The 22925-nt window shown below is 47.0% G+C and overlaps 1 protein-coding gene across 1 annotated transcript in view; it reads left to right on the top strand.

Annotated features, from left to right (window-relative positions):
* The window catches only part of SYNE2 (spectrin repeat containing nuclear envelope protein 2), a 229664-nt gene that overhangs the window by 189324 nt on the left and 17415 nt on the right, over positions 1 to 22925 (top strand). The window contains exons 94-101 of the mRNA XM_081213478.1: positions 880 to 1032; positions 8355 to 8513; positions 9410 to 9579; positions 18374 to 18536; positions 18798 to 18985; positions 20971 to 21121; positions 21233 to 21415; positions 21885 to 22022. Coding sequence (XP_081069604.1) covers positions 880 to 1032; positions 8355 to 8513; positions 9410 to 9579; positions 18374 to 18536; positions 18798 to 18985; positions 20971 to 21121; positions 21233 to 21415; positions 21885 to 22022 — 1305 coding nt within the window. The remainder of the gene's footprint in view (positions 1 to 879; positions 1033 to 8354; positions 8514 to 9409; positions 9580 to 18373; positions 18537 to 18797; positions 18986 to 20970; positions 21122 to 21232; positions 21416 to 21884; positions 22023 to 22925) is intronic.

Below are 22925 nucleotides of genomic sequence, written 5' to 3' on the forward strand. Positions count from 1 at the left end.
CACTCTTAACTGTTACACACACACACACCCGGCTCTGATCTAAGTTGTTGAGGTGACACAAAAATGACACAAAAACACACTGCTTCAAAGCATGTTTCCTTCTCCTCCCCACCCCCACCCTTAAGGTGAAGGGGAAGGAAATCCTCTACACAGGAAGAAGCTCTACTGAACAGAATTGGGGGGGGGGCTTGCTTCTGAGTAGACATCCATGGGTTTGTTCTACAGTGGTACCTCGGGTTACAGACGCTTCAGATTACAGACGCTTCAGGTTACAGACTCCGCTAACCCAGAAATAGTACCTCGGGTTAAGAACTTTGCTTCAGGATGAGAACAAAAATCGTGCTCCGGCGGCGCGGCAGCAGCGGGAGGGGCCCCACTAGCTAAAGTGGTGCTTCAGGTTAAGAACAGTTTCAGGTTAAGAACGGACCTCCGAAACGAATTAAGTACTTAACCTGAGGTACCACTGTACTAGTTTCAAGCAGCATGAATGGCATGAACAGGACCCCACCACAGATTCCCTCTCTTTTTAATTTAATTTTATTGAATCTCCCAAACATCTCAAGGATGTGGGATGGAATTACTGCCCCTTTCTGAAAGTTACAACTGCAGTTTGCAAGGATAAAGCCGCTTGCCCCAGTGGAATTCCACGCCCCCCCTTCCCATCTAGTCACAGCCTGCTCCTATATGCAAATTCCTCCCCTCCTCCACCTCCTCCCCCCCCCCATTTCCCTTCCCCCTCCTACAGGCCAATCATAGGATTAACCAAAAGGTTTGGAGGAAAATACACACACACACACACACACACATCTCTCCCAGAGCTTACTCTGAAAGGGTCTGTTGTTGTGTGTCTCCCACCCCCCCTTTGGTGTTTCAATGAAGGAGCTGGAGAAGTCGCTGGCCAACTGGAACCAAAACGCAAACAAACTTGGCAGCATGAAGGGCCTGGCGCACTACATCCTTGCGGAAGATGTGATGGTGCTGAAAGAACAAGTTGAGCATTTGCACAGACAGTGGGAAGAGCTCTGCCTAAGAGTAAGTGGCTTATAGGGGCAGGCGGTTGTTTCTCGGCTGGGCTTTCTGAAGGCAATTCTGGGGAGGCAGGAAGGAACCTTGCAAGCCTTCCAGTTTTGCACAAAGAAGCACGAGAGATTTTGCTTGAGGGGTCTTAAAAGGGGTCTGGTTTTTTTTTGGGGGGGGGGTGGTGTTTTTCTTCCTCTTCCTGAAGATGGAGTTTTATTGTGGCGAGAGTGTGCGAAAGAACTGCCCCCCTCCTGTGTTATTTCCTCCCCCCTCCACAAAGTTCCCAGGAGAACTTCTGAAAACTTTTAAAACTATTTTAGAATGCAGCCGTACAGGGAGAAGCAAACTGAAATCTAGGGATGTTTTTTGTTCAAAGCTTAAATACATAATGCAACTGGTGAAAAGGTATTACAGTGTTCAGAGCACCTGGTCTTTTCGTAGTTCTCAGGTAGCAGGCAGCGCTCAATCTCTCTCTCTCTCTCTCTCTCTCTCTCTCTTAAAGCTTAACTTTTTGAAATTTAATTTCAGAGAGAGATTTCATCCGTGAATGCACTGCAAGCAGATGTTGGGAACCTATTCACGTTATTTCCCCCGCCCCCACCCCAAGTAGTATTCATGCAGTTCTAAAGCCATATGCAGCTTTGAACTTTATTTATTTATTTATTTATTTATTTATTTATTTATTTATTTATTTATTTTACTAAGTTAACAGGAAAGAGCTGTGCAAAGGAGCGAGTCAAGGCATAAATAGAAAACCAGGCACAGCAGAACAGGTTGATAGGACAAACAGCTTTTGAGCTATTTAAGGAATCTACTAAAGGCAGCCATGCAGCGGAAGCTAATCTAGGCCCACCTGGATGCTAGAGGGGAAGGGCCAAAGCATAAGTCCATTGGATGGGAGTTTTGGGGCCACCACTGAGAATGCCCTGAGTCTTGTAAATACTACAGTGGTGCCCCGCAAGACGAACGCCTCGCAAGACGGAAAACCCGCTAGACGAAAGGGTTTTCCGTTTTGGAGGCGCTTCGCAAAACGAATTTCCCTATGGGCTTCCTTCGCAAGACGAAAGCCCATAGGGAAATCTCCGGGACAGCGGGGAAGCGCAGCCCTTCTTCCCCACTGTCCTCGGACCTCCTCCGAAGGCTGGCGGTGGGGCGGAAAGCCCTTCTCCCCGCGCCAGCCTTTGGAAGGCTCCTCCGAAGGCTGGCGGTGGGGCGGAAAGCCCTTCTCCCCACGCCAGCCTTCGGAAGGCTCCTCCGAAGGCTGGCGGTGGGGCGGAAAGCCCTTCTCCCCGCGCCAGCCTTCGGAAGGCTCCTCCGAAGGCTGGCGGTGGGGAGAAAAGCCCTTCTCCCCGCGCCAGCCTTCGGAAGGCTCCTCCGAAGGCTTGCGGTGGGGCGGAAAGCCCTTCTCCCCACGCCAGCCTTCGGATGGCTGTCCTGAAGACTTGCGGTGGGAGGAGGGTTTTCCTTCCCACCGCCAACATTCAGAATGCTGTTCTGAATGTTGGCGGTGGGGAGGAAAAACCCTCCTCCCACCGCAAGCCCCGGGAACAGAGGAGAAGCGCTGCACCCCTTCCCCTCTGTTCCCGTACCTGTCTTGAAGGCTTGCGGTGGGGAGAAAAGCCCTTCTCCGCACCGCCAGCCTGGCAAGCGGTTTCCATAGGAACGCATTAATTGATTTTCAATGCATTCCTATGGGAAACCGTGCTTCGCAAGACGAAAAACTCGCAAGAAGAAAAAACTTGCGGAACGAATTAATTTCGTCTTGCGAGGCACCACTGTAGCTGGTTCCCTTACAACAACTGGTATTCAGAGGCATAACTGCCTCCAACAGTGGAGGTACAGTGGAAACATTTTGTCCAGCTCTCTTTTAAGCCATCTGAGCTGGTGCCCATACTGCTTCTTGGGGGAGCGAATTCCATAGTAACTATTCCATAGCTTAACTATTCTAGCCATAGGAGTGTGCTGCTATCACTGACGTGTTGTTGTTGTTGTTTAGTCGTGTCCGACTCTTCGTGACCCCATATCACTGACTTTAGTAAGGTAATATTGCTGGCAGCAAGCAAATTTTAGCCTCTTGTTTCATGTCCAGGTGAAACATGACCCAATGTCCCTCTTGCTAACTTTGGTGCTTATTAAAAGCAGCTGCTGCGAAGTAGCGAATTCTTTAGCCAAACCTGGCACACTCCAATTCTTTTGGACTACAAATCCCATCAGCCACAGCCAGCATGACCTTGCCACTGGGGACTAGTAGGAATGGTTGGCAAAGACCAGCCCAGACTATTGGGGGGGGATGGACGTGTGTGTGTGTGTGAGAGAGAGAGAGAGAGAGATGCCTTTCTATAGGAAGCAGTGTTCGAAACTCCCATTGTTCTAGGCACATTTTGTGACAGGGAATTTCATTAGCACAAGCAGCTTCTGAGCTCTGGGCACAGCACTGCACCTAAGATATCAGAGAAAAACTGCAGACTGGAAGGAAAGAAGGACCTTTTCCTGCCTCCCTACTTCCAGCTACTCTCTGAAGACTGGAGAAGAGATCCTCTTAAGAATATTAGGGAGGTGGGCAGGGGAAGGACTAGACCATGTAAAAAAATGAACATAATATTCTAGCTGCACTTCATTCATTTTCAGCTTTGTATCCTTGTTATAAAAAGTGTCCCTAAACCTAGGTTTAAGGGGCTATTTAGCTCCTAGCTTTCACATCTCAGTTTCTAACGCTGATAGGAAGATGCTGCCTTAGGGGGGGAAATAACAGATAATAAATATTTGGTTATCTATATGGTGCTTTCATGCATTCAAAGTGCTACGTGTATATTAAATTGTTGTAATCCCTATAATGATCCTGTAAAGTGGGTGAATATTATTACTGTTATTATTATCCCCGTATTCTTGGAATGCCTTTACCAGGGAGATTCATATAGTTGCCGCTTTGTTGACTGTTAGGGAAACACTGAAAACTGCTTTATTCTGGTCTGCATTCAAGTGATTTTATGATTGTTCTAGTTAAGAGATGTTTTATCTGCTGCTGCTGTTAATTTTGTGGGGATTTTTTTTTACTGCTGTTTTAAATTTTTAATGTTGCTTTGTTGTATTCTGCCTTGGGGTGGGGGGGTGAGATAGTTCCTCTGGAAAGTGGCCTTGAAATTCATTTAATAACAAGAAACAAACAACAGCTGCCAGTTGGGGGGGGGTGCCGATGGAGATGTGTGGGGCCACCCATTGCACCATGCAACTAGTTTCCTGTTGACTGAGCTAAATCTTCAGGGCCAATGTTTGATCCTGGGTTTCCTTTGCATTGACACATGAAAAACACTAAAAGGATATTTTGGGGTATATGTGGGGCAGATTAATAAAGAGTTCAGGTTCTCGAATACACAATGCAGCAAAGCGGGAAACGTGGATCATATGAAATCTTTCTGTGTTTCTCTCTCCGCTGCACTCTGCAACAATTCCTTAAAAGCCAACAACTGCTTAATGATGCTTTTTTAAAAAGAAAGGAAGAAAGTGTTGTAAACAAAAATCTGCCCTTTTTCCTTATGGGGTATCCAAGAGCCCATATAGAGTCCTTGCGTAGGTTCCCTATTGATAGGAGAAAATAACAGAGGCCAACCAGAGAATATTGAGAAGCAAAGCAGCTAGTAAGCCTGATCTTTATTAAAGCTGTTGCAACAGGGTGCTCCCCTCACACGCAGGAAAGGAGGAGGAACCCAGAACAAAGAAGTCCCTGCCCTTATATAGAAATTTTAAATTCCCTGCCCTGGCGCTCCAGACCACCCCTCCATACATAGATCACAGAAGGGGTGTAACCCAAGACCACCACCCCAGATACACCATACCTACATCACAGAAAAGGCGGTCTACAGCAGAAATCTGAGTGCATTGTTTAATCTCATCTGACAGGTTACCTGTTAATGCTCACTTGATTGGATACCCATGGGGAGCCTGGCCAGTCTTTTGTAATGATAAATGCTTAGTTCCTGAGCCAGGTCACAGGCTCACCCTATTCAAACACAGACATACCCTTAAGACAGGGCTTGTGAAGGAAAAGACAATGGGGAGGCTTTTCCATTTCTCTATGGCCTTGCAGAGAAAACATATGGTCAGTTTGGGAATCAAAAATGGTTTCAGGTCGGTCTTCCTGTGCTGATCTATGTACGTGCTTGGTTGGTACATTTATGAACATTTATTATATATCTAAGACTTTAAAATTCTTATCACAAAAGAAAGGAAGGAAAGGAAGGAAGGAAGGAAGGAAGGAAGGAAGGAAGGAAGGAAGGAAGAAAGAAAGAAAGAAAGAAAGAAAGAGAAATGTGACAACTTTTCTAAATAAGTGGCAGCCTACATTATTTCCTAAATAGGTGGCAGCCTACATTATTCTTCTGCTTGGTGTAGCAGAGAACCTGATCTTGTTATTGCAGAATCGTAGAGCTGGAAGGGTGTCCGAGGGTCATCTAGTCCAACCCCCTGCAGTGCAGGAACCTCAGCTAAAGCACCCATGACAGGTGGCCGTCCAACCTCTGCTTACAAATCACCTAGGAAGGAGAGTCCACAACCTCTACTTGCTACCATTTTGCTCAGCATTGGTGGCTGGGGCTGCCTCTGCCACTTCCATGCTTCCACAGTGCCTCTGGGGCCTTGTCTTCATAGCACTACTGCAAAGCCGTGCTTTGTTGGAGCCCCAGGGCATTAAAAAGCGTGCACCCACTTTAGGTTTTGAGGGCTAGAACAGGTTTTTTTCCTGCTGTTGCAGTGCCTGCCTGCAACCACTCAGAGAGTGCACCAAGGGAGTTTTCCACTCCATTGGATGGGACTCAGACTTGCTTTACGTTCCTTTATGTTTTGGCCACACAACGAGTAAAGTAAAGGTAAAGGGACCCCTGACCATTAGGTCCAGTCGTGACCAACTCTGGGGTTTCAGCGCTCATCTCGCTTTATTGGCTGAGGGAGCCGGCGTACAGCTTCCGGGTCATGCGGCCAGCATGACTAAGCCGCCTCTGGCGAACCAGAGCAGCGCACGGAAATGCCATTTACCTTCCCGCCGGAGTGGTACCTATTTATCTACTTGCACTTTGACGTGCTTTCAAACTGCTAGGTTGGCAGGAGCAGGGACCGAGCAATGGGAGCTCACCCTGTCACGGGGATTCGAACCGCTGATCTTCTGATCGGCAAGTCCTAGGCTCTGTGGTTAAACCCACAACGAGTAGGTCACCATTATTCCCATCATACAAATTGGGGACTCAGGCCAGAGACATAATGATTTCCCGAAGGGGGAACAATCAGGCCAAGGCAGAAACTAGGACCTGGTCTTCTTCTCATGGCTCAAAGGTATTGCGACTGGCCAGCTGTCCTGATTCCCTGAAGCATATACACTTCGTTGGACAAAAGTCCCGAACAATCCTGGCAACTGAGGTGAAAATATTTAGTTGGTTAAACGTTTGAGGTGCAAAATCCAGCAATTAGCATGCCCCACTTGCTTTCTGAGAGATTGGCCTAAGCCAGAGTGTCAAGCAGAAGCATATTGTATTGAAAACAATTCGCGGAAAAGGCTGCAGCCTCTGTAAGTATTTAAAAGCTAGGCAGTGCAGCTGTCCTGGAGAACCATGGAATTAACCAGCCAGATGCTCCTGCTGGAAGAGAGAGGGAAACAAACGGAGCAGACACAGTCAGGGAGGGGGGGGTACCAGGAGGTCAGGGGTTTAGCACAGGCAGGGCTAAAGTCACTGTCGCAATACAGAGGAAGACATAGGAGCACGCAAACAGTCCACTTAATGAGCAGCTCAGAGGATGGAAATGCAGGTTACCTGCGACACACCTGCTGCTGAAAATGGCAGCTGTGTGTCTGCTTTAACTTGGCATCATTTAACATTACTTATCCTATGTTTGTGTTATGAAAGGGTTTCTGCAGTGTTCAAAAACATTACATTAAAACAAATCAAAATATACTGGGGGGCGGGGACTGCACATTGTAAGCACAGTAAACAAAGATGGGGAAAGTCATTGAGCAGCTATCAATGGATGCCCGGTCGAGCAGAGATGTTTTTAATTTCCAACAGGTACGCATTACTGAGGGTACCTATCATAGCAATGTAAGAAGCTGGGTTTTAGTGGGTCAGACCACAAGTTCATCTAGCTCAGTTCTGTCCAAATTGACTGGCAATGGCTTTCCAGGGTTTCAGAAGGGTTTTCTCCACAAACTCCGCCTAGAGATGCTGGGGGTCAAAACTGGGGTCTTCCTCATCTTGAAGAAAGACAATTGTGATAGCTCAGTTGGTTAGAGCATGGTGCTGATAACACCAAAGTTTGCAGGTTCGAACCCCATATGGGACAGCTGCATATTGCTGCCTTACAGGAGGGTTGGGATAGATGTACAGTGGTACCTCAGGTTACATACGCTTCAGGTTAAGAACAGTTTCAGGTTAAGTACGGACCTCCGGAACAAATTAAGTACTTAACCTGAGGTACCACTGTACACAAGTGCCCCTTCCAGCTCTACGATTCTATGATTCTGTAATATGTCAGAATAAGATGCAGGATAGTGGATATTGTATGTTTCCCAGCACCTACTCTATATCATCCCCTGACTGGGGATGGGAGTGGGGGAACACACAATGGTTTATTGAAAAAAGCTAGGATTTATTAATCATGTTTGACGTTGGCTATGTCAATAAACCATAGTTGGTCCTAACCACAGTTTGCCAAGTTCAAGTGCAAAAAGAAACTGTGGTTAGTTGATAATGGAAATGAAAGTTGCCAACATCCTCCTTGCGGTTTCATCAGAGAAGGAGAAAGGAAGGGAAAGCAACTGAGCCTGAGGTTCATGCAGACCAGGTCACAGGCACCAGGGGAAAGCTTAGCTTGTGCTAATCATGTTTTTAAACTCAAACCAAGGTTTGAGCTTCCAGGTGGATGACAAACTATACCAGAGGGAGAATGCAAAGCTCATGCACATTATTCTAAACTGTGCTCTAGCATTTCAGCTGATATCATGTGCATGGAACATTTTATATTTTGCGTGTTCAAGTTTCATATTTTGCTAATAAGGTGCCCCATTTTGGCAACTAAAAGGACTGGTGTCTCTGTGTGAGGAAATCTGGTGTTTTCTGGACCACCTTTACATCCCATTGTTGTCAACAATCTGGGTTGCCTTTTATTCATGGGGAAGATAAAATTTTCCAGCAAAGTGGAGGAATCGATTGCTTGAGAAGTCTACCTTTTCCAGCCAAGCCTGTTGACATCCTTTATTGTGGGAGAGAAACAGATGTGTATATTCAGTCTTGAGTTTTGGCTGCCTCCCGAGATACAACAAAGACCGCTGTCGTGTGCATCCTCTTCCATAGGTTTCTTTGCGCAAGCAAGAGATTGAGGACCGACTCAATGCCTGGATTGTGTTCAACGAAAAGAATAAAGAGCTCTGCGCTTGGCTGGTGCAGATGGAAAGCAAGGTGCTCCAGTCAGCCGACGTCAGCATTGAAGATATGATAGACAAGTTGGAGAAGGTAGGCAGGCTTTGCAAACTCCCAGCAACAGTCCAGCAAGTACTTTAGATAAAAGGAGGGCAGGCTTATCATGTTTTATGCTTAACTGGGTGTTCCCAGGGTGGGGGGAACACTCCCAAGATTCTGATCCACAGTTGTGGGCTTCAAACATGCTGATTTGAGCCGTCTGCTTTTTCCATAATGTGCTGTTTTCTAGTCTTCTGCGATTACCGTATTTTTCGCTCTATAAGACGCACCAGACCACAAGACGCATCTAGTTTTTGGAGGAGGAAAACAAGAAAAAAAATATTCTGAATCTCAGAAGCCAGAACAGCAAGAGGGAAAGCAGCAATCCCTCTTGCTGTTCTGGCTTCTGGGATAGCTGTGCAGCCTGCATTCGCTCCATATGACGCACACACATTTCCCCTTACTTTTTAGGAGGGAAAAAGTGAGTCTTACAGAGCAAAAAATACGGTAATTGCCTCCAGGCAATTCTAGGGAAGTTCTAGAAAGCCTAGTGGGAGTGGATCCCATTGTTTATCTTTGCACAGTGCAAACATCCCTGTCAAGTCCAGATTCCTTTTCCTAACATTAGCCCACACTCCAGTGGCTTTTGTCCAAAAGTGAATGGTGTTATGCTCACCTGATGTCTAGTTGATCATGTCCCTGATGCATACTAGGAGGCAAAGAGTGAGGCTGGCATACGAACACATTGGAAGGGCCAATCCTGCCCCCCTGCCTATGCTTTTGCATTGCATCAACCTCTCTGCCACCTCTCTCTCAGTATCCAGCAGCCACCCAACAAAAGCCTGGTGAGTGGTGGTGCCCCATCACACTGCCCATTACTGTTTTGTTCCATGGAGAAATCTCCCTTTTTGCCTGTAATAACATGTGCAATTTTTATTATTATTTGTTAGGACTGCATGGAGGAAATCAGCCTGTTTAGTGAAAACAATCTTGTTCTTCTGAAGCAAATGGGTGAGCAGCTGATCAAGGCTAGCAACGAGAGCAAAGCCGCTGAAATAGATGAGAAACTCAACAAGATTAATGATCGCTGGAAGCATCTCTTTGATGTGATTGGAGGACGGTAAGTGCTCTTTGTGAGTTCGGCTGGGATTGGAAGCAGAATGTGGTGGTGATTTTCACAAAAGACTCGTGCAGAGACAGCAACAAAGTTCTCAGGATACACTACATTTGTTAGATGTTTAGATAAAATGTGAAGTGTGGATGCAGCAAATGCATGCATTGCATACAGGTGCCCTAATCAGAGAGGTGTGATTGGTTTCTGGACAGCAGCTCTCTGTTAAGCATATAGTCCACTGTGAATTTAGGAATATAGGATGCTGCCTTTTACCAAGTGAAACAATTTGCCCATCTCATTCCTATTGTCTGCAGTGATTGGCAGTGGCTCTGCAGGGTTTCAGGGGATGGTCATTCCCAGGCTTACCTGAAACTGGATTTGCCTCTGCATCATGGGTAGACTAGTCCTCAGTTTCTGAAGCAGGATTCAGATGTTTGGATTTGGAGCAGAAGCCCTGAAATTATCCGTATATTAAAGTGGATTGAGATGGGTTTGCCTTTGCCATCATTTCGTGCAGAGACGTTCTTCCATTTGCAGTTGACTTTCCACAAGCTTTATTTTTTTTGTGGTATTCTTTTCATGGCTCATCAGAGTTTCTCTGCCGAAGCCTGTCTCTTCTTCTTCATTTGAATGTGATTCACATGCTTTAACACAATTCCCAATGTATTATGGCGATGCATCACAAGAAGTCCTCTGCTAGCAGTTGTGCAAGTTCATTAATACGTTTTCTCCTTCCATTCATGGTACTTCAGATCCAAGGGCAATCCTATGTATGTTTATTCAGGAAAAAGCCCCATTGAGTTCAATGGAGCTCGTTCACAGGCAAGTGGCTCTAGCAAGGATGGGTAAGCTATGTTCCTCCAGAGCTGCTGGACTAAAGCTCCCATCAGGCGCTGCCGTCATAATGACCAAGTTTCCTGAAGCACAGGATTCCAGCCTAAGCTAGTCTTGGTTATAGTAAATGTCCAAAATACTATGAATCTTGGCATGTGTATTTACTGACAAACTGCATGAATATATATTATCTCTTTCTCCACCTTTTGGAGGTACACAAGTGAATACTCACCCTTAACATTTAGGTGATCATGCATGTCCACAGTTATGCATATGTCTGAGTTTTTGGAAGTTCGACAGATTTGGGATTGTTGGAACTCACATGTCAACACTGACCTGCTTGTCGGATTTCGGACAATTTAATATTAGCAGGATTGTCTACTAATGCCAGCTGATTGGTTGGGTTCCGTGTGTTTTTCCATAACGAAATGTTATAGTTAACCAAACTAAATTATATCATTTAGACATAATGATATGGCACAATGATAGGAGCAGACCTATTGTGGATGCATTTTGGTGGCAGCAAAACCAGTTCAAAAACTGTTTTCAAAACAGTGCTGTAGTAAACAACTTGCTTCACCTTAAACCAATAAGCGGGCTGAGACAGATGGGCAAATTAGGTGAGCTCTCCATTTAGCCCTTTGACATGCTTCTCATAGTTCATGGAGACAAGCTCGGCTTTGCCATATGGCACCAGTTGCAAGGGGCCTTTTCGCGCTTCCATTGTGCCTCTAGTCGCTTGGCTTGTGCCGCTCTCAGAGGCTTTGTCTGTGCATGGAAGCAGCTGGAGTACGCTGTGCGTCTAACCAGGAAGAGCTCTGGGAACTCAGTGCATCTGGGGAACAAAACAGCAGCAGCAGCAGCAGCAACAGAATAACATGCAGACATCTGCTCGCATTTAATTGTGATAAATGCAAATGAATTTCTGGGGTGCTTCCGAAAGACTGCTTCACACAGCAATGTTTGGGATTCTTCCGCAGGTCGTGGGGGAAGGGCTGTCTGGGGACGGCATACCAGATTAAAAGGGGCTATAACCAACTGTTCCAGCCTCCTTTGGATTTGCATTAATTTCTTGAGCCTTGCCTGCATGCTATAATTCTGCCCTCTTGCATTACGCAGCACGTTAGCACTGAACCAGGAAGGCAGGAACTAGATCTAATGCCCGATCTTTGCAATACCTTTAGCAAAGTGTGATACCACTTTAAACAGCAATGGCTCCTCCCCCTAAGGAACCCTGGGAAGTGTAGTTTGTTAAAGGCACAGAGAGCTATTTGGAGACCCTTATCGCCCTCGTGGATTTACAATTCCCAAAGGTTTCACGGGAAGGGTTGATGGTTAAACTACTCTGGGAATTCTGGCTTGGCATCCATGACAAATGACCATCCAACCTCTGCTAAAAACCTCCAAGGAAGGAGGCCGGTATTCACAAGTGGGAAGAGTGATGTGGTGCTCATGTCCTGCTTTTGAGCTTCCCATGGGCATATGGTTGGCCAAAGCGAGAACAGATACTGGACCAGATGGTATGACCCAACGGGGCTGTTCCCCAAAGGTAAAGGGACCCCTGACTATTAGGTCCAGTCATGGCCAACTCTGGGGTTACGACACACATCTTGTTTTATTGGCCAAGGGAGCCAGCGTACAGCTTCTGGGTCATGTGGCCAGCATGACTAAGCCGCTTCTGGCGAACCAGAGCAGTGGACAGAAATGCTGTTTACCTTCCCGCTGGAGCGGTACCTATTTATCTACTTGCACTTTGACGTGCATTCGAACTGCTAGGTTGGCAGGAGAAGGACCGAGCAACTGGAACTCACCCCGTCGCGGGGATTCGAACCGCCGACCTTCTGATCGGCAAGTCCTAGGCTCTGTGGTTTAACCCACAGCGCCACCTGCGTCCCGTAAAGGGACCCCTGACCATTAGGTCCAGTCGTGGCTGACTCTGGGGTGTTCCCCAAAAGACAGACACAAAACGAGACGTGGAAGTTATGGTGAGAGGGACAGCTTTGACAGAATGGTGCAGCACCTTTGCCTTTTAGGATCGTCTCTGTGTTAGGTTTTCTGTAGTAGTTCACCTGAACTGGAACAATAGCAACCTGGACAAAATCTGTGCCAAAACAGGTGGTGCCTGATTCAACAGGTGGTGTCTGGGGCAAGGGGGGGTAGGGGGGAGCTCTGTCTTGGCATGCTAAGCTTGTAAATAGCCACACACTTGGCTGTCTGTAGCAACTGCACACAGCATGGCCCAACAGCAGTTTGGTCAGAAGATTGTTGTTCTTAAGTGGGAGAAGGTTACTTAAATGATATGCAGCAAGGATTTTTAGAACTTCCTTTGAATGCTACTCTGTGGATGGACAGAAGGGGTAGATAAAGGAACTATTGTTCTTGCTGTATCCTATGGAAAGTATGGGGTGATTTTTAAAGAAATACTTACGTTCCCCAAGATTCCAGTTTTTGCCTCCCTGCCTTGTTGGGTGCTCAATTTAATAAGAATGGCATTTTAAGCGAGTTCATTAAACTGCACGAAGCTGGAACGGACTGATTTGCAGTCTGTATGGATGGCAACCAGATCCTGCCATTTGATCAAATGAGAGATAGTGAAATAGTAGCATGGTGCTGTTTTAATATCTCCCAGCACAAGAGGATAGCTCAGTCGGAAGAGCATGAGGACTCAGCTATACAGCTGCAAATAAAACATTTTAAGTGTGTTTTAAGTGTAATATGCAATGTGACCCTAGATGGGGATGGGGAAACCTTATGGAAAATTCGATGTGTTTTTTAAAAAAGGCATTTTCAGAACATTTTTCATACATTTGTAGATTCCACCTGAGACTCTTCATCTCAGGGTTGTGGGTTTGAGCCCCTTGTTGGGCAAAAGATTCCTGCATTGGACTAGATAATCCTGGGTTGGACTAGATGATCCTCAGAGTCCCTTCCAATTCTGCAATTCTATGACCAGCTGGTTGCAAGTCTATGTGAATCGCAACTCTCCATCAAGTGGTTGACATGTCCTTATCTCAGGCTCACAAATTTTGATTGTGTGTGTGTGTGTGCAGAATAGATGGACATGGTGAGAAGCGACAAAGAAATATCGATCTTCCTTGGTGGTCTCCCATGTCTTCAGCAGATCATTACGCAGTTTGATTATTTCCTTGGTTTTCATCGGCCAGTTTTCAAAACCCGTGGGGTGTGGGTGTCTGTGGGTGTCTCATTTCTCTAAGAGATATTACATCTCAATCGCTTGGCCTCATCAAATCCTGAAAGACCTCCACCTGTTTTCGAAGGGGTTTTCCGTATGTGGGTAGCAAACTTTTGAAAGGAGTGGCATGGCGGCTTCGGGAGGTCCAAACGAGGAGCCAGGGTGGTATTCACCCTTCAGCAGCGTGATACAGTGTGCATGTGCGAGTGTGCACAGGCTCCGACGCTCTGCCCCGGGGGCTTGGAGGAGGAGGAGGAGGAAGGGAAAGGTCTGTGTTCTCTTTCTCTCTCTCTCGCTCTCGTCTCTCTTTCTCTCGATGGGAGATATTAAGGCATCGATGTTAAATAGGGCAATCGCGGAAGAGAGGGAGGGGTTTCCTCTTCCCCTAGTGCTCAGCTCAGTCGGATGCTATCCCTGCAGCTTTGGACTGATAAGCTGAGGAATGGTTTTCCCTTATAAACAGTAAGTGCATTTTTGGTACTCGGAAGGGTCCAGTAAGAACAAGAGACGCGTGTCTCTGGTGTGCGGTCGCTGCCTGCAAGGCAGGGGGGGAGGGGCTCTGTCCTTCCCAGGATGGATGGGAGATGTGTGTGTGCACTTTGCCTTTGACAGAAAGGACCGAGGAGGGGGATTGTGGAGGCAGTTAGCAAGGAGGATAAATGGCATTTAGGGGCATCCCTCGCCCGCCCCCTTTGTTAAAATTAACTGTTTGCTCTCCGCACCCGGCCATTTGGAGGAGGAGATTAGTGTGCCATGGGGGGTAAATGAATGGAACGTGTATCCGATGCTTCTGGTTATTTTCTGCTTTATACCTAAAGCTCTCCTTTTCGTTGCATTTCATAATTAATGTTCTTAGTGGGGTCCATCCACACAAAGGCAGGAGAGGGACGTCGCCCGTGTAGGCACTACGGAAACACATTAACCTTACCTCTTAATTAAAAAAATAAAAATAGGGCCTGCTTTCTAGAGATCTGTACCTTCTAAACCTGTCTGTATAGTCTTCGGATCCAATTCGCCAGTCGTATCTTTCAAGATCAGAGACGCAATTATGCTCTGTTCCGGTGATTAACATTGGTGTTTTAATTTCACCCCCTATTTATCAAACCTAAATTGTATATTTACCACCTGCCTAGGATGATGTTTACACCGAAATAAACATGCATTTCCTTTCACTTAATTTTTATTCTATCGTCCTATTAAAAGAAAAATGCAGGTATTTGGGGTTTTTTACGTTTTAGTGTCAGCACTGACAGATAGGATTTTTAAAAAAATATATATGCACAATTGGAAAAGGCACAGTGCAGTCTTCGTTGTTTGATGTTCTGCTACCATGTCAGCTCCAATCTGATTTGCAAGGTAGTCGTTCAGACCTCTCTCTCCAGCGGCTACGACAGGTCTATTGCAAAAAAATAACCAGGGCTTAAAATGTTGGACTGGCACTGGAGAGACCCAAACCAGCAGGGGCCAAACACCGGGGTCCTTATATCCCTCCATTGTGCCTGTCCCACACAAAGGGGGTCTACTACCCCCCCCCAATATAGGACCAGTTTAAGGGAACCTGAGTCAGATTTTGGAACCTGTATTTGTCTTAGGCTTGTTCCCCGGGTCTGGCTGGAAGAGGATGCTTTAGGGACCGTACAGCCAGTCGCTGAGAAACATTGCGCTTCAATGTTCTTGCCTTTCTGAAACCGGTCCTCCAACATGCCATGTTTGTTTTTCTTCCGTTTTTACATTTTACGTTTAGAGAAGGGACGGCTGGCCTGATGGAACCACAAATGGCATATTGTGACAAATTAGTTAATTAGGCCGACTTGGCTGCAAAGGTATTTAGCATTATAAAAGTAAGCGGGGGACGAGGGCGGGGAGTAAATCTGTAGACACCATGCTGGTTCTCGCTTTTGGGGGCTCCTTTGGAGCTAATGAAGCAATTTCATCTGCAACAAACTCCTACACGGTGGTATTTGGACTCTGCAGCATTTATTGCAAAGTCTGCATCCTAAGATTTGGCTTGCATCTCCTCCTTTGTAACCCATGCCAGTGGGGCAAGGCAGGGGGGGTGTGGTCCCCACTAGGTGTTCAGAGAGCTAGGTATTCCTACCCATAGCTGCTGCATCTGCAACCCTAGGCTGCATTCCGATGCACACTTTGTTGTTTAGTCATTTAGTCGTGTCTGACTCTTCATGACCCCCTGGAGCAGAGCACGCCAGGCACTCCTGTCTTCCACTGCCTCCCGCAGTTTGGTCAAACTCATGCTGGTAGCTTCGAGAACACTGTCCAACCATCTCGTCCTCTGTCATCCCCTTCTCCTTGTGCCCTCCATCTTTCCCAACATCAGGGTCTTTTCCAGAGAGTCTTCTCTTCTCATGAGGTGGCCAAGGTATTGGAGGTTCAGCTTCAGGATCCGTTCTTCCAGTGAGCACTCAGGGCTGATTTCCTTCGGAATGGAGAGGTTTGTTCTTCTTGCAGTCCATGGGACTCTCAAGAGTCTCCTCCAGCACCAGAATTCAAAAGCATCCATTCTTTGGCGATCAGCCTTCTTTATGGTCCAGCTTGCATAAACGTGCATAGGATTATGTTGCAAATATGGCTTCGTAGAATCATATGCTGGAAGGGATCCCGAGGGTCATCTAGTCCAACCCCCTGCAATGCAGGAATCTCAGCTAAAGCATCCATGACAGGTGGCCGTCCAACCTCTGCTTACAAATCACCTAGGAAGGAGATTCCACAACCTCCCAAGGTAGACCATTCCACTGTTGAACAGCTCTTACTGTCCAGAGATCTCTTCCTGATGTTTAGTCAGAATCTCATCTCTTGTAACTTGAAGTCAGTGGTTCGAGTCCTACCCTGCAAACATTTGCCCTTGAGGTTCTTGTGTTGATACACAAACCCCTGAACAGCTTTGGGGCCAGGATACAACAAGGACTACCTGAGCGCTATTCATTGCCCTCTGCATTACATAGACGGGATTGGCCTCTTCTAGAAATCAGGCATATATAGTGGCATCATTCCAACACTCTTCCAGCAGAGATTCAGCCGGCTCCCTCACTTTTGACTTCCACATATCTCTTGAATTTTTTTTTTAATGCCAACAGGCCTATACCACTGTTTTAAGCTCTTCTTCTTTTTTCCCTTTTTTTTTGAACTGGCCAGTCATTGTAATGATAGTTTGGGATTGTTTGCAATTATGTTTTATGTTCTGTTGCTGTATGCCACTCTGATATTGCAGAATATACATGGTGGTATAATAATAATAATAATAATAATAATAATAATAATAATAATAATAATAATAATAATAATAATAATTTATACCCCGCCCATCTGGCTGAGTTTCCCCAGCCATTCTGGGCGGCTTCCAACAAAATATTAAAATACAATAGTCTATTAAACATTAAAAGCTTCCCTAAATAGGGCTGCCTTCAGATGTCTTCTGAAAGTCTGGTAGTTGTTGTTCTCTTTGACATCTGGTGGGAGGGCGTTCCACAGGGCAGGTGCCACTATCGAAAAAGCCCTCTGCCTGGTTCCCTGTAACTTGGCTTCTCGCAGTGAGGGAACCGCCAGAAGGCCCTCGGCACTGGACCTCAGTGTCCATTCAGAACGATGGGGGTGGAGACGCTCCTTCAGGTATACTGGACCGAGGCCTTATAGTATATGAATATTTTTTGTGGTCACCCTTTCGTGTCTCCTTTTCCTCTCTCCCCTTCCATCACTTTGCTGTGACCCCTCCATCAGAATTTAGGTTGTAAGCTTCTTAGGAATGAGACTTGTCTTTAAGAACGTAACTGCATCAGAAGCTCCCTTATACTGAGTCAGACCATGGGTCCATCTAAGCTCAGCAACAACAGTTGCTCTCTAAGAGTTTCAGACTAGGGACATTCCTAACCCTACCCAAATATGTCGTGGTTTGAACTAGGGACCATCTGCATGCGACGCTCTTGCAACGAGCTACAGCACTTCCACTAAGTTTTGTTTGATTGTTGTTAGCCGCCCTGAGCCCAGCTTCGGCTGGGGAGGGCGGGATATAAATAAAATTTATTATTATTATTATTATTACGTTGAAACTGCAGAATGCCATGAGCATTATTGGCGCCATGTGAACAGTACTCGTTCTTCCTGGTGGCCTTTATGCATCCAGTGTATCTCAGATTGCTTCCAGACATTCCATTTACTCAGCACTCACCCTGATTCATTTGCACAGAGTGCAGGGAGGTTAGAGGTCCAGCTCCGAGGGCCTTCTTGTGGTTCCCTTACTGCGAGATGTGAAGCTACAGGGAACCAGGCAGAAGGCCTTCGTGTTAGTGGTGCCTGCGCTGTAGAATACCCTTTCATCAGAGGCCAAACAGATAAACAACTAGACATCTGAAGGCAGCCCTGTTCAAAATTTTTGTTAATGGTGCATGTTTTACTGTGTTTTAAAGATTTTGTTGGGGCAACCCAGTCAGATGTGTGGCACATAAATAAAAAAAATTATCATTATTATTATTATTAAGCATCCACAATTCATTGAGCATGCATTCTGTTTTGTATGTGAGGAGGTTATACAGCATTGCTGAAGGAAATGTTATCTTACGCTTTCCAGTTCATTTTCTTGTTAGTTTCCTTATTGCAAAAAGGTCTGATGGGGAAGGGGGTTGCTGTTCAAGATTGGCAAGTACTCTTTAACTATGCAACCTGGTTTTGCCAGTATGTGATGGAAGGTGCATGCGTATCATCAGTTGGCCTTGTTTTACAACCTTCTCACATTCTTTCTGCCCTTTGTCTCCCCAATCGCAGGGTGAAGAAGCTGAAGGAGACCTTTTCTTTCATACAGCTGCTCAACAAAAACATGAGTAATCTCCGCACCTGGCTGGCACGCATTGAATCCGAGCTTTCGAAGCCTGTTGTTTATGACACCTGCGATGATCAGGAGATAAAGAAGAGACTTGCAGAGCAGCAGGTAAGATGGAGCAAAACAGAGAACATGAAAGAGATGGGCAAAGGACTGTCTTGAGGCTTTGTTCGTTTATTTCTGTGTTCATTTATTCTATTTTAGTTGAAAAATCTTGACTGCTTAACATTTATCTAAGCAGTGTACAATACGACATGGGAACCACCCACTGGTCAAATGAAGTGACGTCTTAGTGTTAAAGTGGAATTATTTGAAGAGGACACTATTACATAGAACCAAAGATTATTATTTTTTTGTTCGTGGTTATAGGATTTGCAGAGGGACATTGACCAGCACAGCCCTGATGTCGATTCTGTCTTCTGCATCTGCGAGGTCTTGCTGAATGATTCTGATGCCTGTGCCAACCAGACTGAATGCGATTCCATCCAGCAGACCACAAGAAGTTTGGACCGCCGGTGGAGAAACATCTGTGCCATGTCTATGGAGAGGCGGATGAAGTGAGAGGCACTTCTCCCACTCTTTTCTGGGGGGGCAATGTTTGTTGTTTTAAATCATGGGTAGGCAAACTAAGGCCTGGGGGCCAGAACCGGTCCAATCGCCTTCTAAATCTGGCGCACAGACAGTCCGGGAATCAGCATGTTTTTACATGAGTAGAATGTGTCCTTTTATTTAAAATGCACCTCTGGGATATTTGTGGGGCATAGGAATTTGTTCATATTTTTTTTCAAAGTATAGTCTGCCCTCAAGGTCTGAGGGACAGTGGACTGGTCCCCTCCTAAAAAAGTTTGCTGACCCCTGTTTTAAATTAACATTTTATTTAGTTTTCTGGTTTAACGTTCACCATTATCAAAAGGCCCAAGGAATCATTCCTAAAAAGGATGTGGTTGCATGAGAAGAGATCAGAAGTAGAAGGGTCTAGCTAACAGGGTCAAGTACAGTGGTACCTCGGGATGCGAACGGGATCCGTTCCAGAGCCCCGTTTGCATCCTGAATGGAATGTAAGACGCGATGGTGCGTCTGCGCGGGTTGCGTTTTGCTGCTTACGTGCATGAGCGTGACGTCATTTTGAGCGTCTGCGCATGTGCGAGCGGCGAAACCCGGAAGTAACGCGCTCCATTACTTCCGGGTTGCTGCAGAGCGCAACCCAAAAGCGCTCAACCTGAAGCACATTCAACTCAAGGCATGGCTGTATTGCCAGAGATGGGGAATATGTGGCCCTACAGAAGTTGCTGAACTTCCCTCATACAGTTGGCTGTGCTGTCTGGGGGTGTGTGATGGGATTTGAAGGGCAACAAATTCCTAAAGGCTGCAGGTTCCCCGTCCCTGACATGGCAGTTGATGGAAGTGGTCTCTTTCAGCACGAGACCCTGCTACTGGGTCAGAGCAAGCAATATGGATAAACAAGAGGTCCCCAACTAAATTCCTGGCATCTCCAGCTAAAGAATCTCAGAAGCAAATTATGGGAAAGACCACTGCTTGTCACCCTGAAGAGCCCTTGCCCTTTGGCAGTATTGGGTTAGATGGGCAAATTGCCTGACCTTGTATGAGACAGCATCCTATGTTCCGCGATCAGGACTCTGTGTGTGGTTTGGTGCTATGAGAACACAGAAGAAGCGCAGGATGTCGTCTCAGGGCCAGAATTCAGAATCTTAGCTTTCCTTTCTTTTAAAGGCACGTGTGCAAAGAGTCCTACTTGATCAGGCCAATCACCCATGTAGACTAGCAACCTGTTCCCACAGTGGTCCACCAGAGGATCCAACAGGAAGCCCACAAGCAGGACCTGATTGTGACAGCGCTCTCCCTGTTTGTGATTCCCAGCAACTGCCATTCAGAAGCATATTGTAGAACATGCCCAGCTTGTAGACATTGATAGCTTATCCTCTGTGATTTCGTCTAATACTCTTTTAAAGCTATCTGTATTGCAACAACTTGCTTGAAAATATATGGACCACGTATATCTTAACCATAGAATAAAATTGCAATGATGTTGTCACGCTGTAATTGATGTAGTTTGCACAGCTACCATCCCCCCCCAACTGCTGCTGCTGTGGGAGGTGAGAGGGGGAAAGCCTGCCTTTCAAAATGCACTCTTCCTTCTCTCATCAGTGGGGGGCAGAGCAAAGGGGAGAAATCACCTCCCAGTGATGTGGGTCGCTGGCATTTACTGCAGGGGTGAAGCACAGGGAGCTTGGCTGGCAGCTAGAATGGTGAAATGACTCTGCCACTATGCACCACACTCCCTGCTTCTCACCCCTCTCCCTCTTGCTAAGTGACGGTGGCCTGTGGTGTTGGGAACACAGAAGACCACCAGAGCTTCACCCATGCCACCTCACCAGTTGCCAGAGGCAGGTGGTTTGGGTGAGCTGTGAGGGGAAGGGGAATTGGGCAGGCTGTGTTCCAGAAGGTTCCAGAAGGCTGGTGGTTTTTCCACATGAAGTACACTGGGGAAAAATGCTGCTGTTGCTGCTTGTTTCCCCTTTAGGATTGAGGAAACATGGCAACTTTGGCAAAAGTTCCTGGAGGACTACTCTCGCTTTGAGGACTGGCTGAAGACAGCCGAGAGGACAGCGGCGTATCCAAACTCTTCGGAGGTTTCGTACACCAATGCCAAGGAGGACTTGAAGAAATTTGAGGTAAACATCCGCTTTCTGTTGTTGTTTTCCCCCTAGAATTCGTTTCTTCCTGAGCGATGCCAGGTATGAGGCTGCTCGTAAGAAAACAAAGGGCTGCTTTTTCCACCTCAGGCATTTCAGCGACAAATCCACGAGCGACTGACGCAGCTGGAGCTGATCAATAAACAGTACCGGCGTTTGGCCCGGGAGAATCGCACTGATTCAGCCAGCAAGCTGAAGCAGATGGTCCACAAGGGCAACCAAGACTGGGATAACCTCCAGAAACGCGTGACGGCAATTCTCAGGAGACTCAAGGTAACCACAGGCCGCCTATGCCACGGCTGTCAGGTTTCAGGTGAGGGTAGCCAGTGGGTCTCAAACCCTCGGTGTGGGTTGAGCGGATGAGACCAATAGTGCGTCCAACAGTCAAGAAAGCGGTTTCTGTACGTGCTGTAGAGGGCAGTGAGGGGCAGGTGGGACTTCTCAACCTGGGAAGGGTGTCCCATCTAGGAGAAGGAAAACTCTGTCTTAAATCTCCTCTGTCTTTTGGCTGTACTCAGAAAGGCTTTGGGAGTAAACCCTGAGGAGCAGTCCACACCCGCTGCCTTGCAGGTCATATTTAGGAGAAGAAATGGCTAAAGGAAGTAAGCCCTACACAAATCTGGAGTGGAGCCCCTAAGGCGGTTGGGTGGCGCCTTGTACGCCTCCGTCTGGCAAACAAGCAGCAGTTTTGCTATGTGCCAACTGTCGCGTCGACGTATTTGCTTTCCCTGATTTCCTTTAGCACTTTACCAATCAATGGGAAGAGTTTGTGGGGACGAAGGACAGCATCCTGGTGTGGCTGACCGAAATGGACCTGCAGCTGACCAACGTGGAACACTTCTCAGAGAGCAACCTGGATGAGAAAATGCGGCAGCTAAATGTGGGTATTGCTAAATGTGGGTATTGCTGTGGGTATTGCTATGAGAAACGAGCTGAGTTCCACACCGCCCCTCAGTCCTATAATATCTGCCTGTCTCCTGTTTGGATATACAGTACCGTATTTTTCGCCCTATAGGATGCACTTTCCCCCCTCCAAAAATGAAGGGGAAATGTGTGTGCGTCCTATGGGGCGAATGCAGGCTCCTTGGCTTCAGCGATAGCAACGCGAAGCCTCCGAAGCCTGCGCTCCAGAGGCTTCGTGTTGCTTTCGCTGAAGCCAGGAGAGTCTGCTCTTTGAGGCTGGCGGTGGGGGAAAGCAGCACTCCCCCCCACCGCCAGCCCCACAAGCTGGGGGGGGCAGCGGGAAGGCGCGCGACGCCCTCCCGCTACTCCCCGACCCTGCTTTGAGGCTGGCGGTGGGGGAAAGCAGCGCTTCCCCCCATCGCCAGCCCCACAAGCTGGGTCGAAAAGCCCGCAAGAGCCGCACGCTCTTTAAAGGGTGCGCAGCTTCTGCGGGCTTTTCTATGAGGTGGGGGAATTCTTGGGGCTCTTGGGGGCTTTTCCCCAAGGAGGGAGAAGGGACTGACTGGCCATTTCAGTCCCTTCTCCCTCCTGGTCGAAAAGCCTGCAGGAGTCGCGCGTGCACCTCCCGCAAAAGCAGGGAGAAGGTCTTGGAGTAGCCTGTCCACTGCTCCCAGAGCTGGGGGGGGAAATCATTTTTTTCCCCCCCCTGAAAACTAGGTGCGCCCTATGGGCTGGTGCGCCCTCTAGGGCGAAAAATACAGTATATCCCTGAGAAAATTGCTGCAAGCCCTTTAAGCTTCCTGCCATCCCAAAAGAAGGAGTGGAAGCAAAGCTACCTTGGTTTATTTATTTATTGGAGTGCTTATCCTCTGAACTTGGA

The sequence above is a fragment of the Podarcis bocagei genome (assembly GCF_964188305.1).
Source record: "Podarcis bocagei genome assembly, chromosome: 1".
NCBI lineage: Eukaryota > Metazoa > Chordata > Lepidosauria > Squamata > Lacertidae > Podarcis > Podarcis bocagei.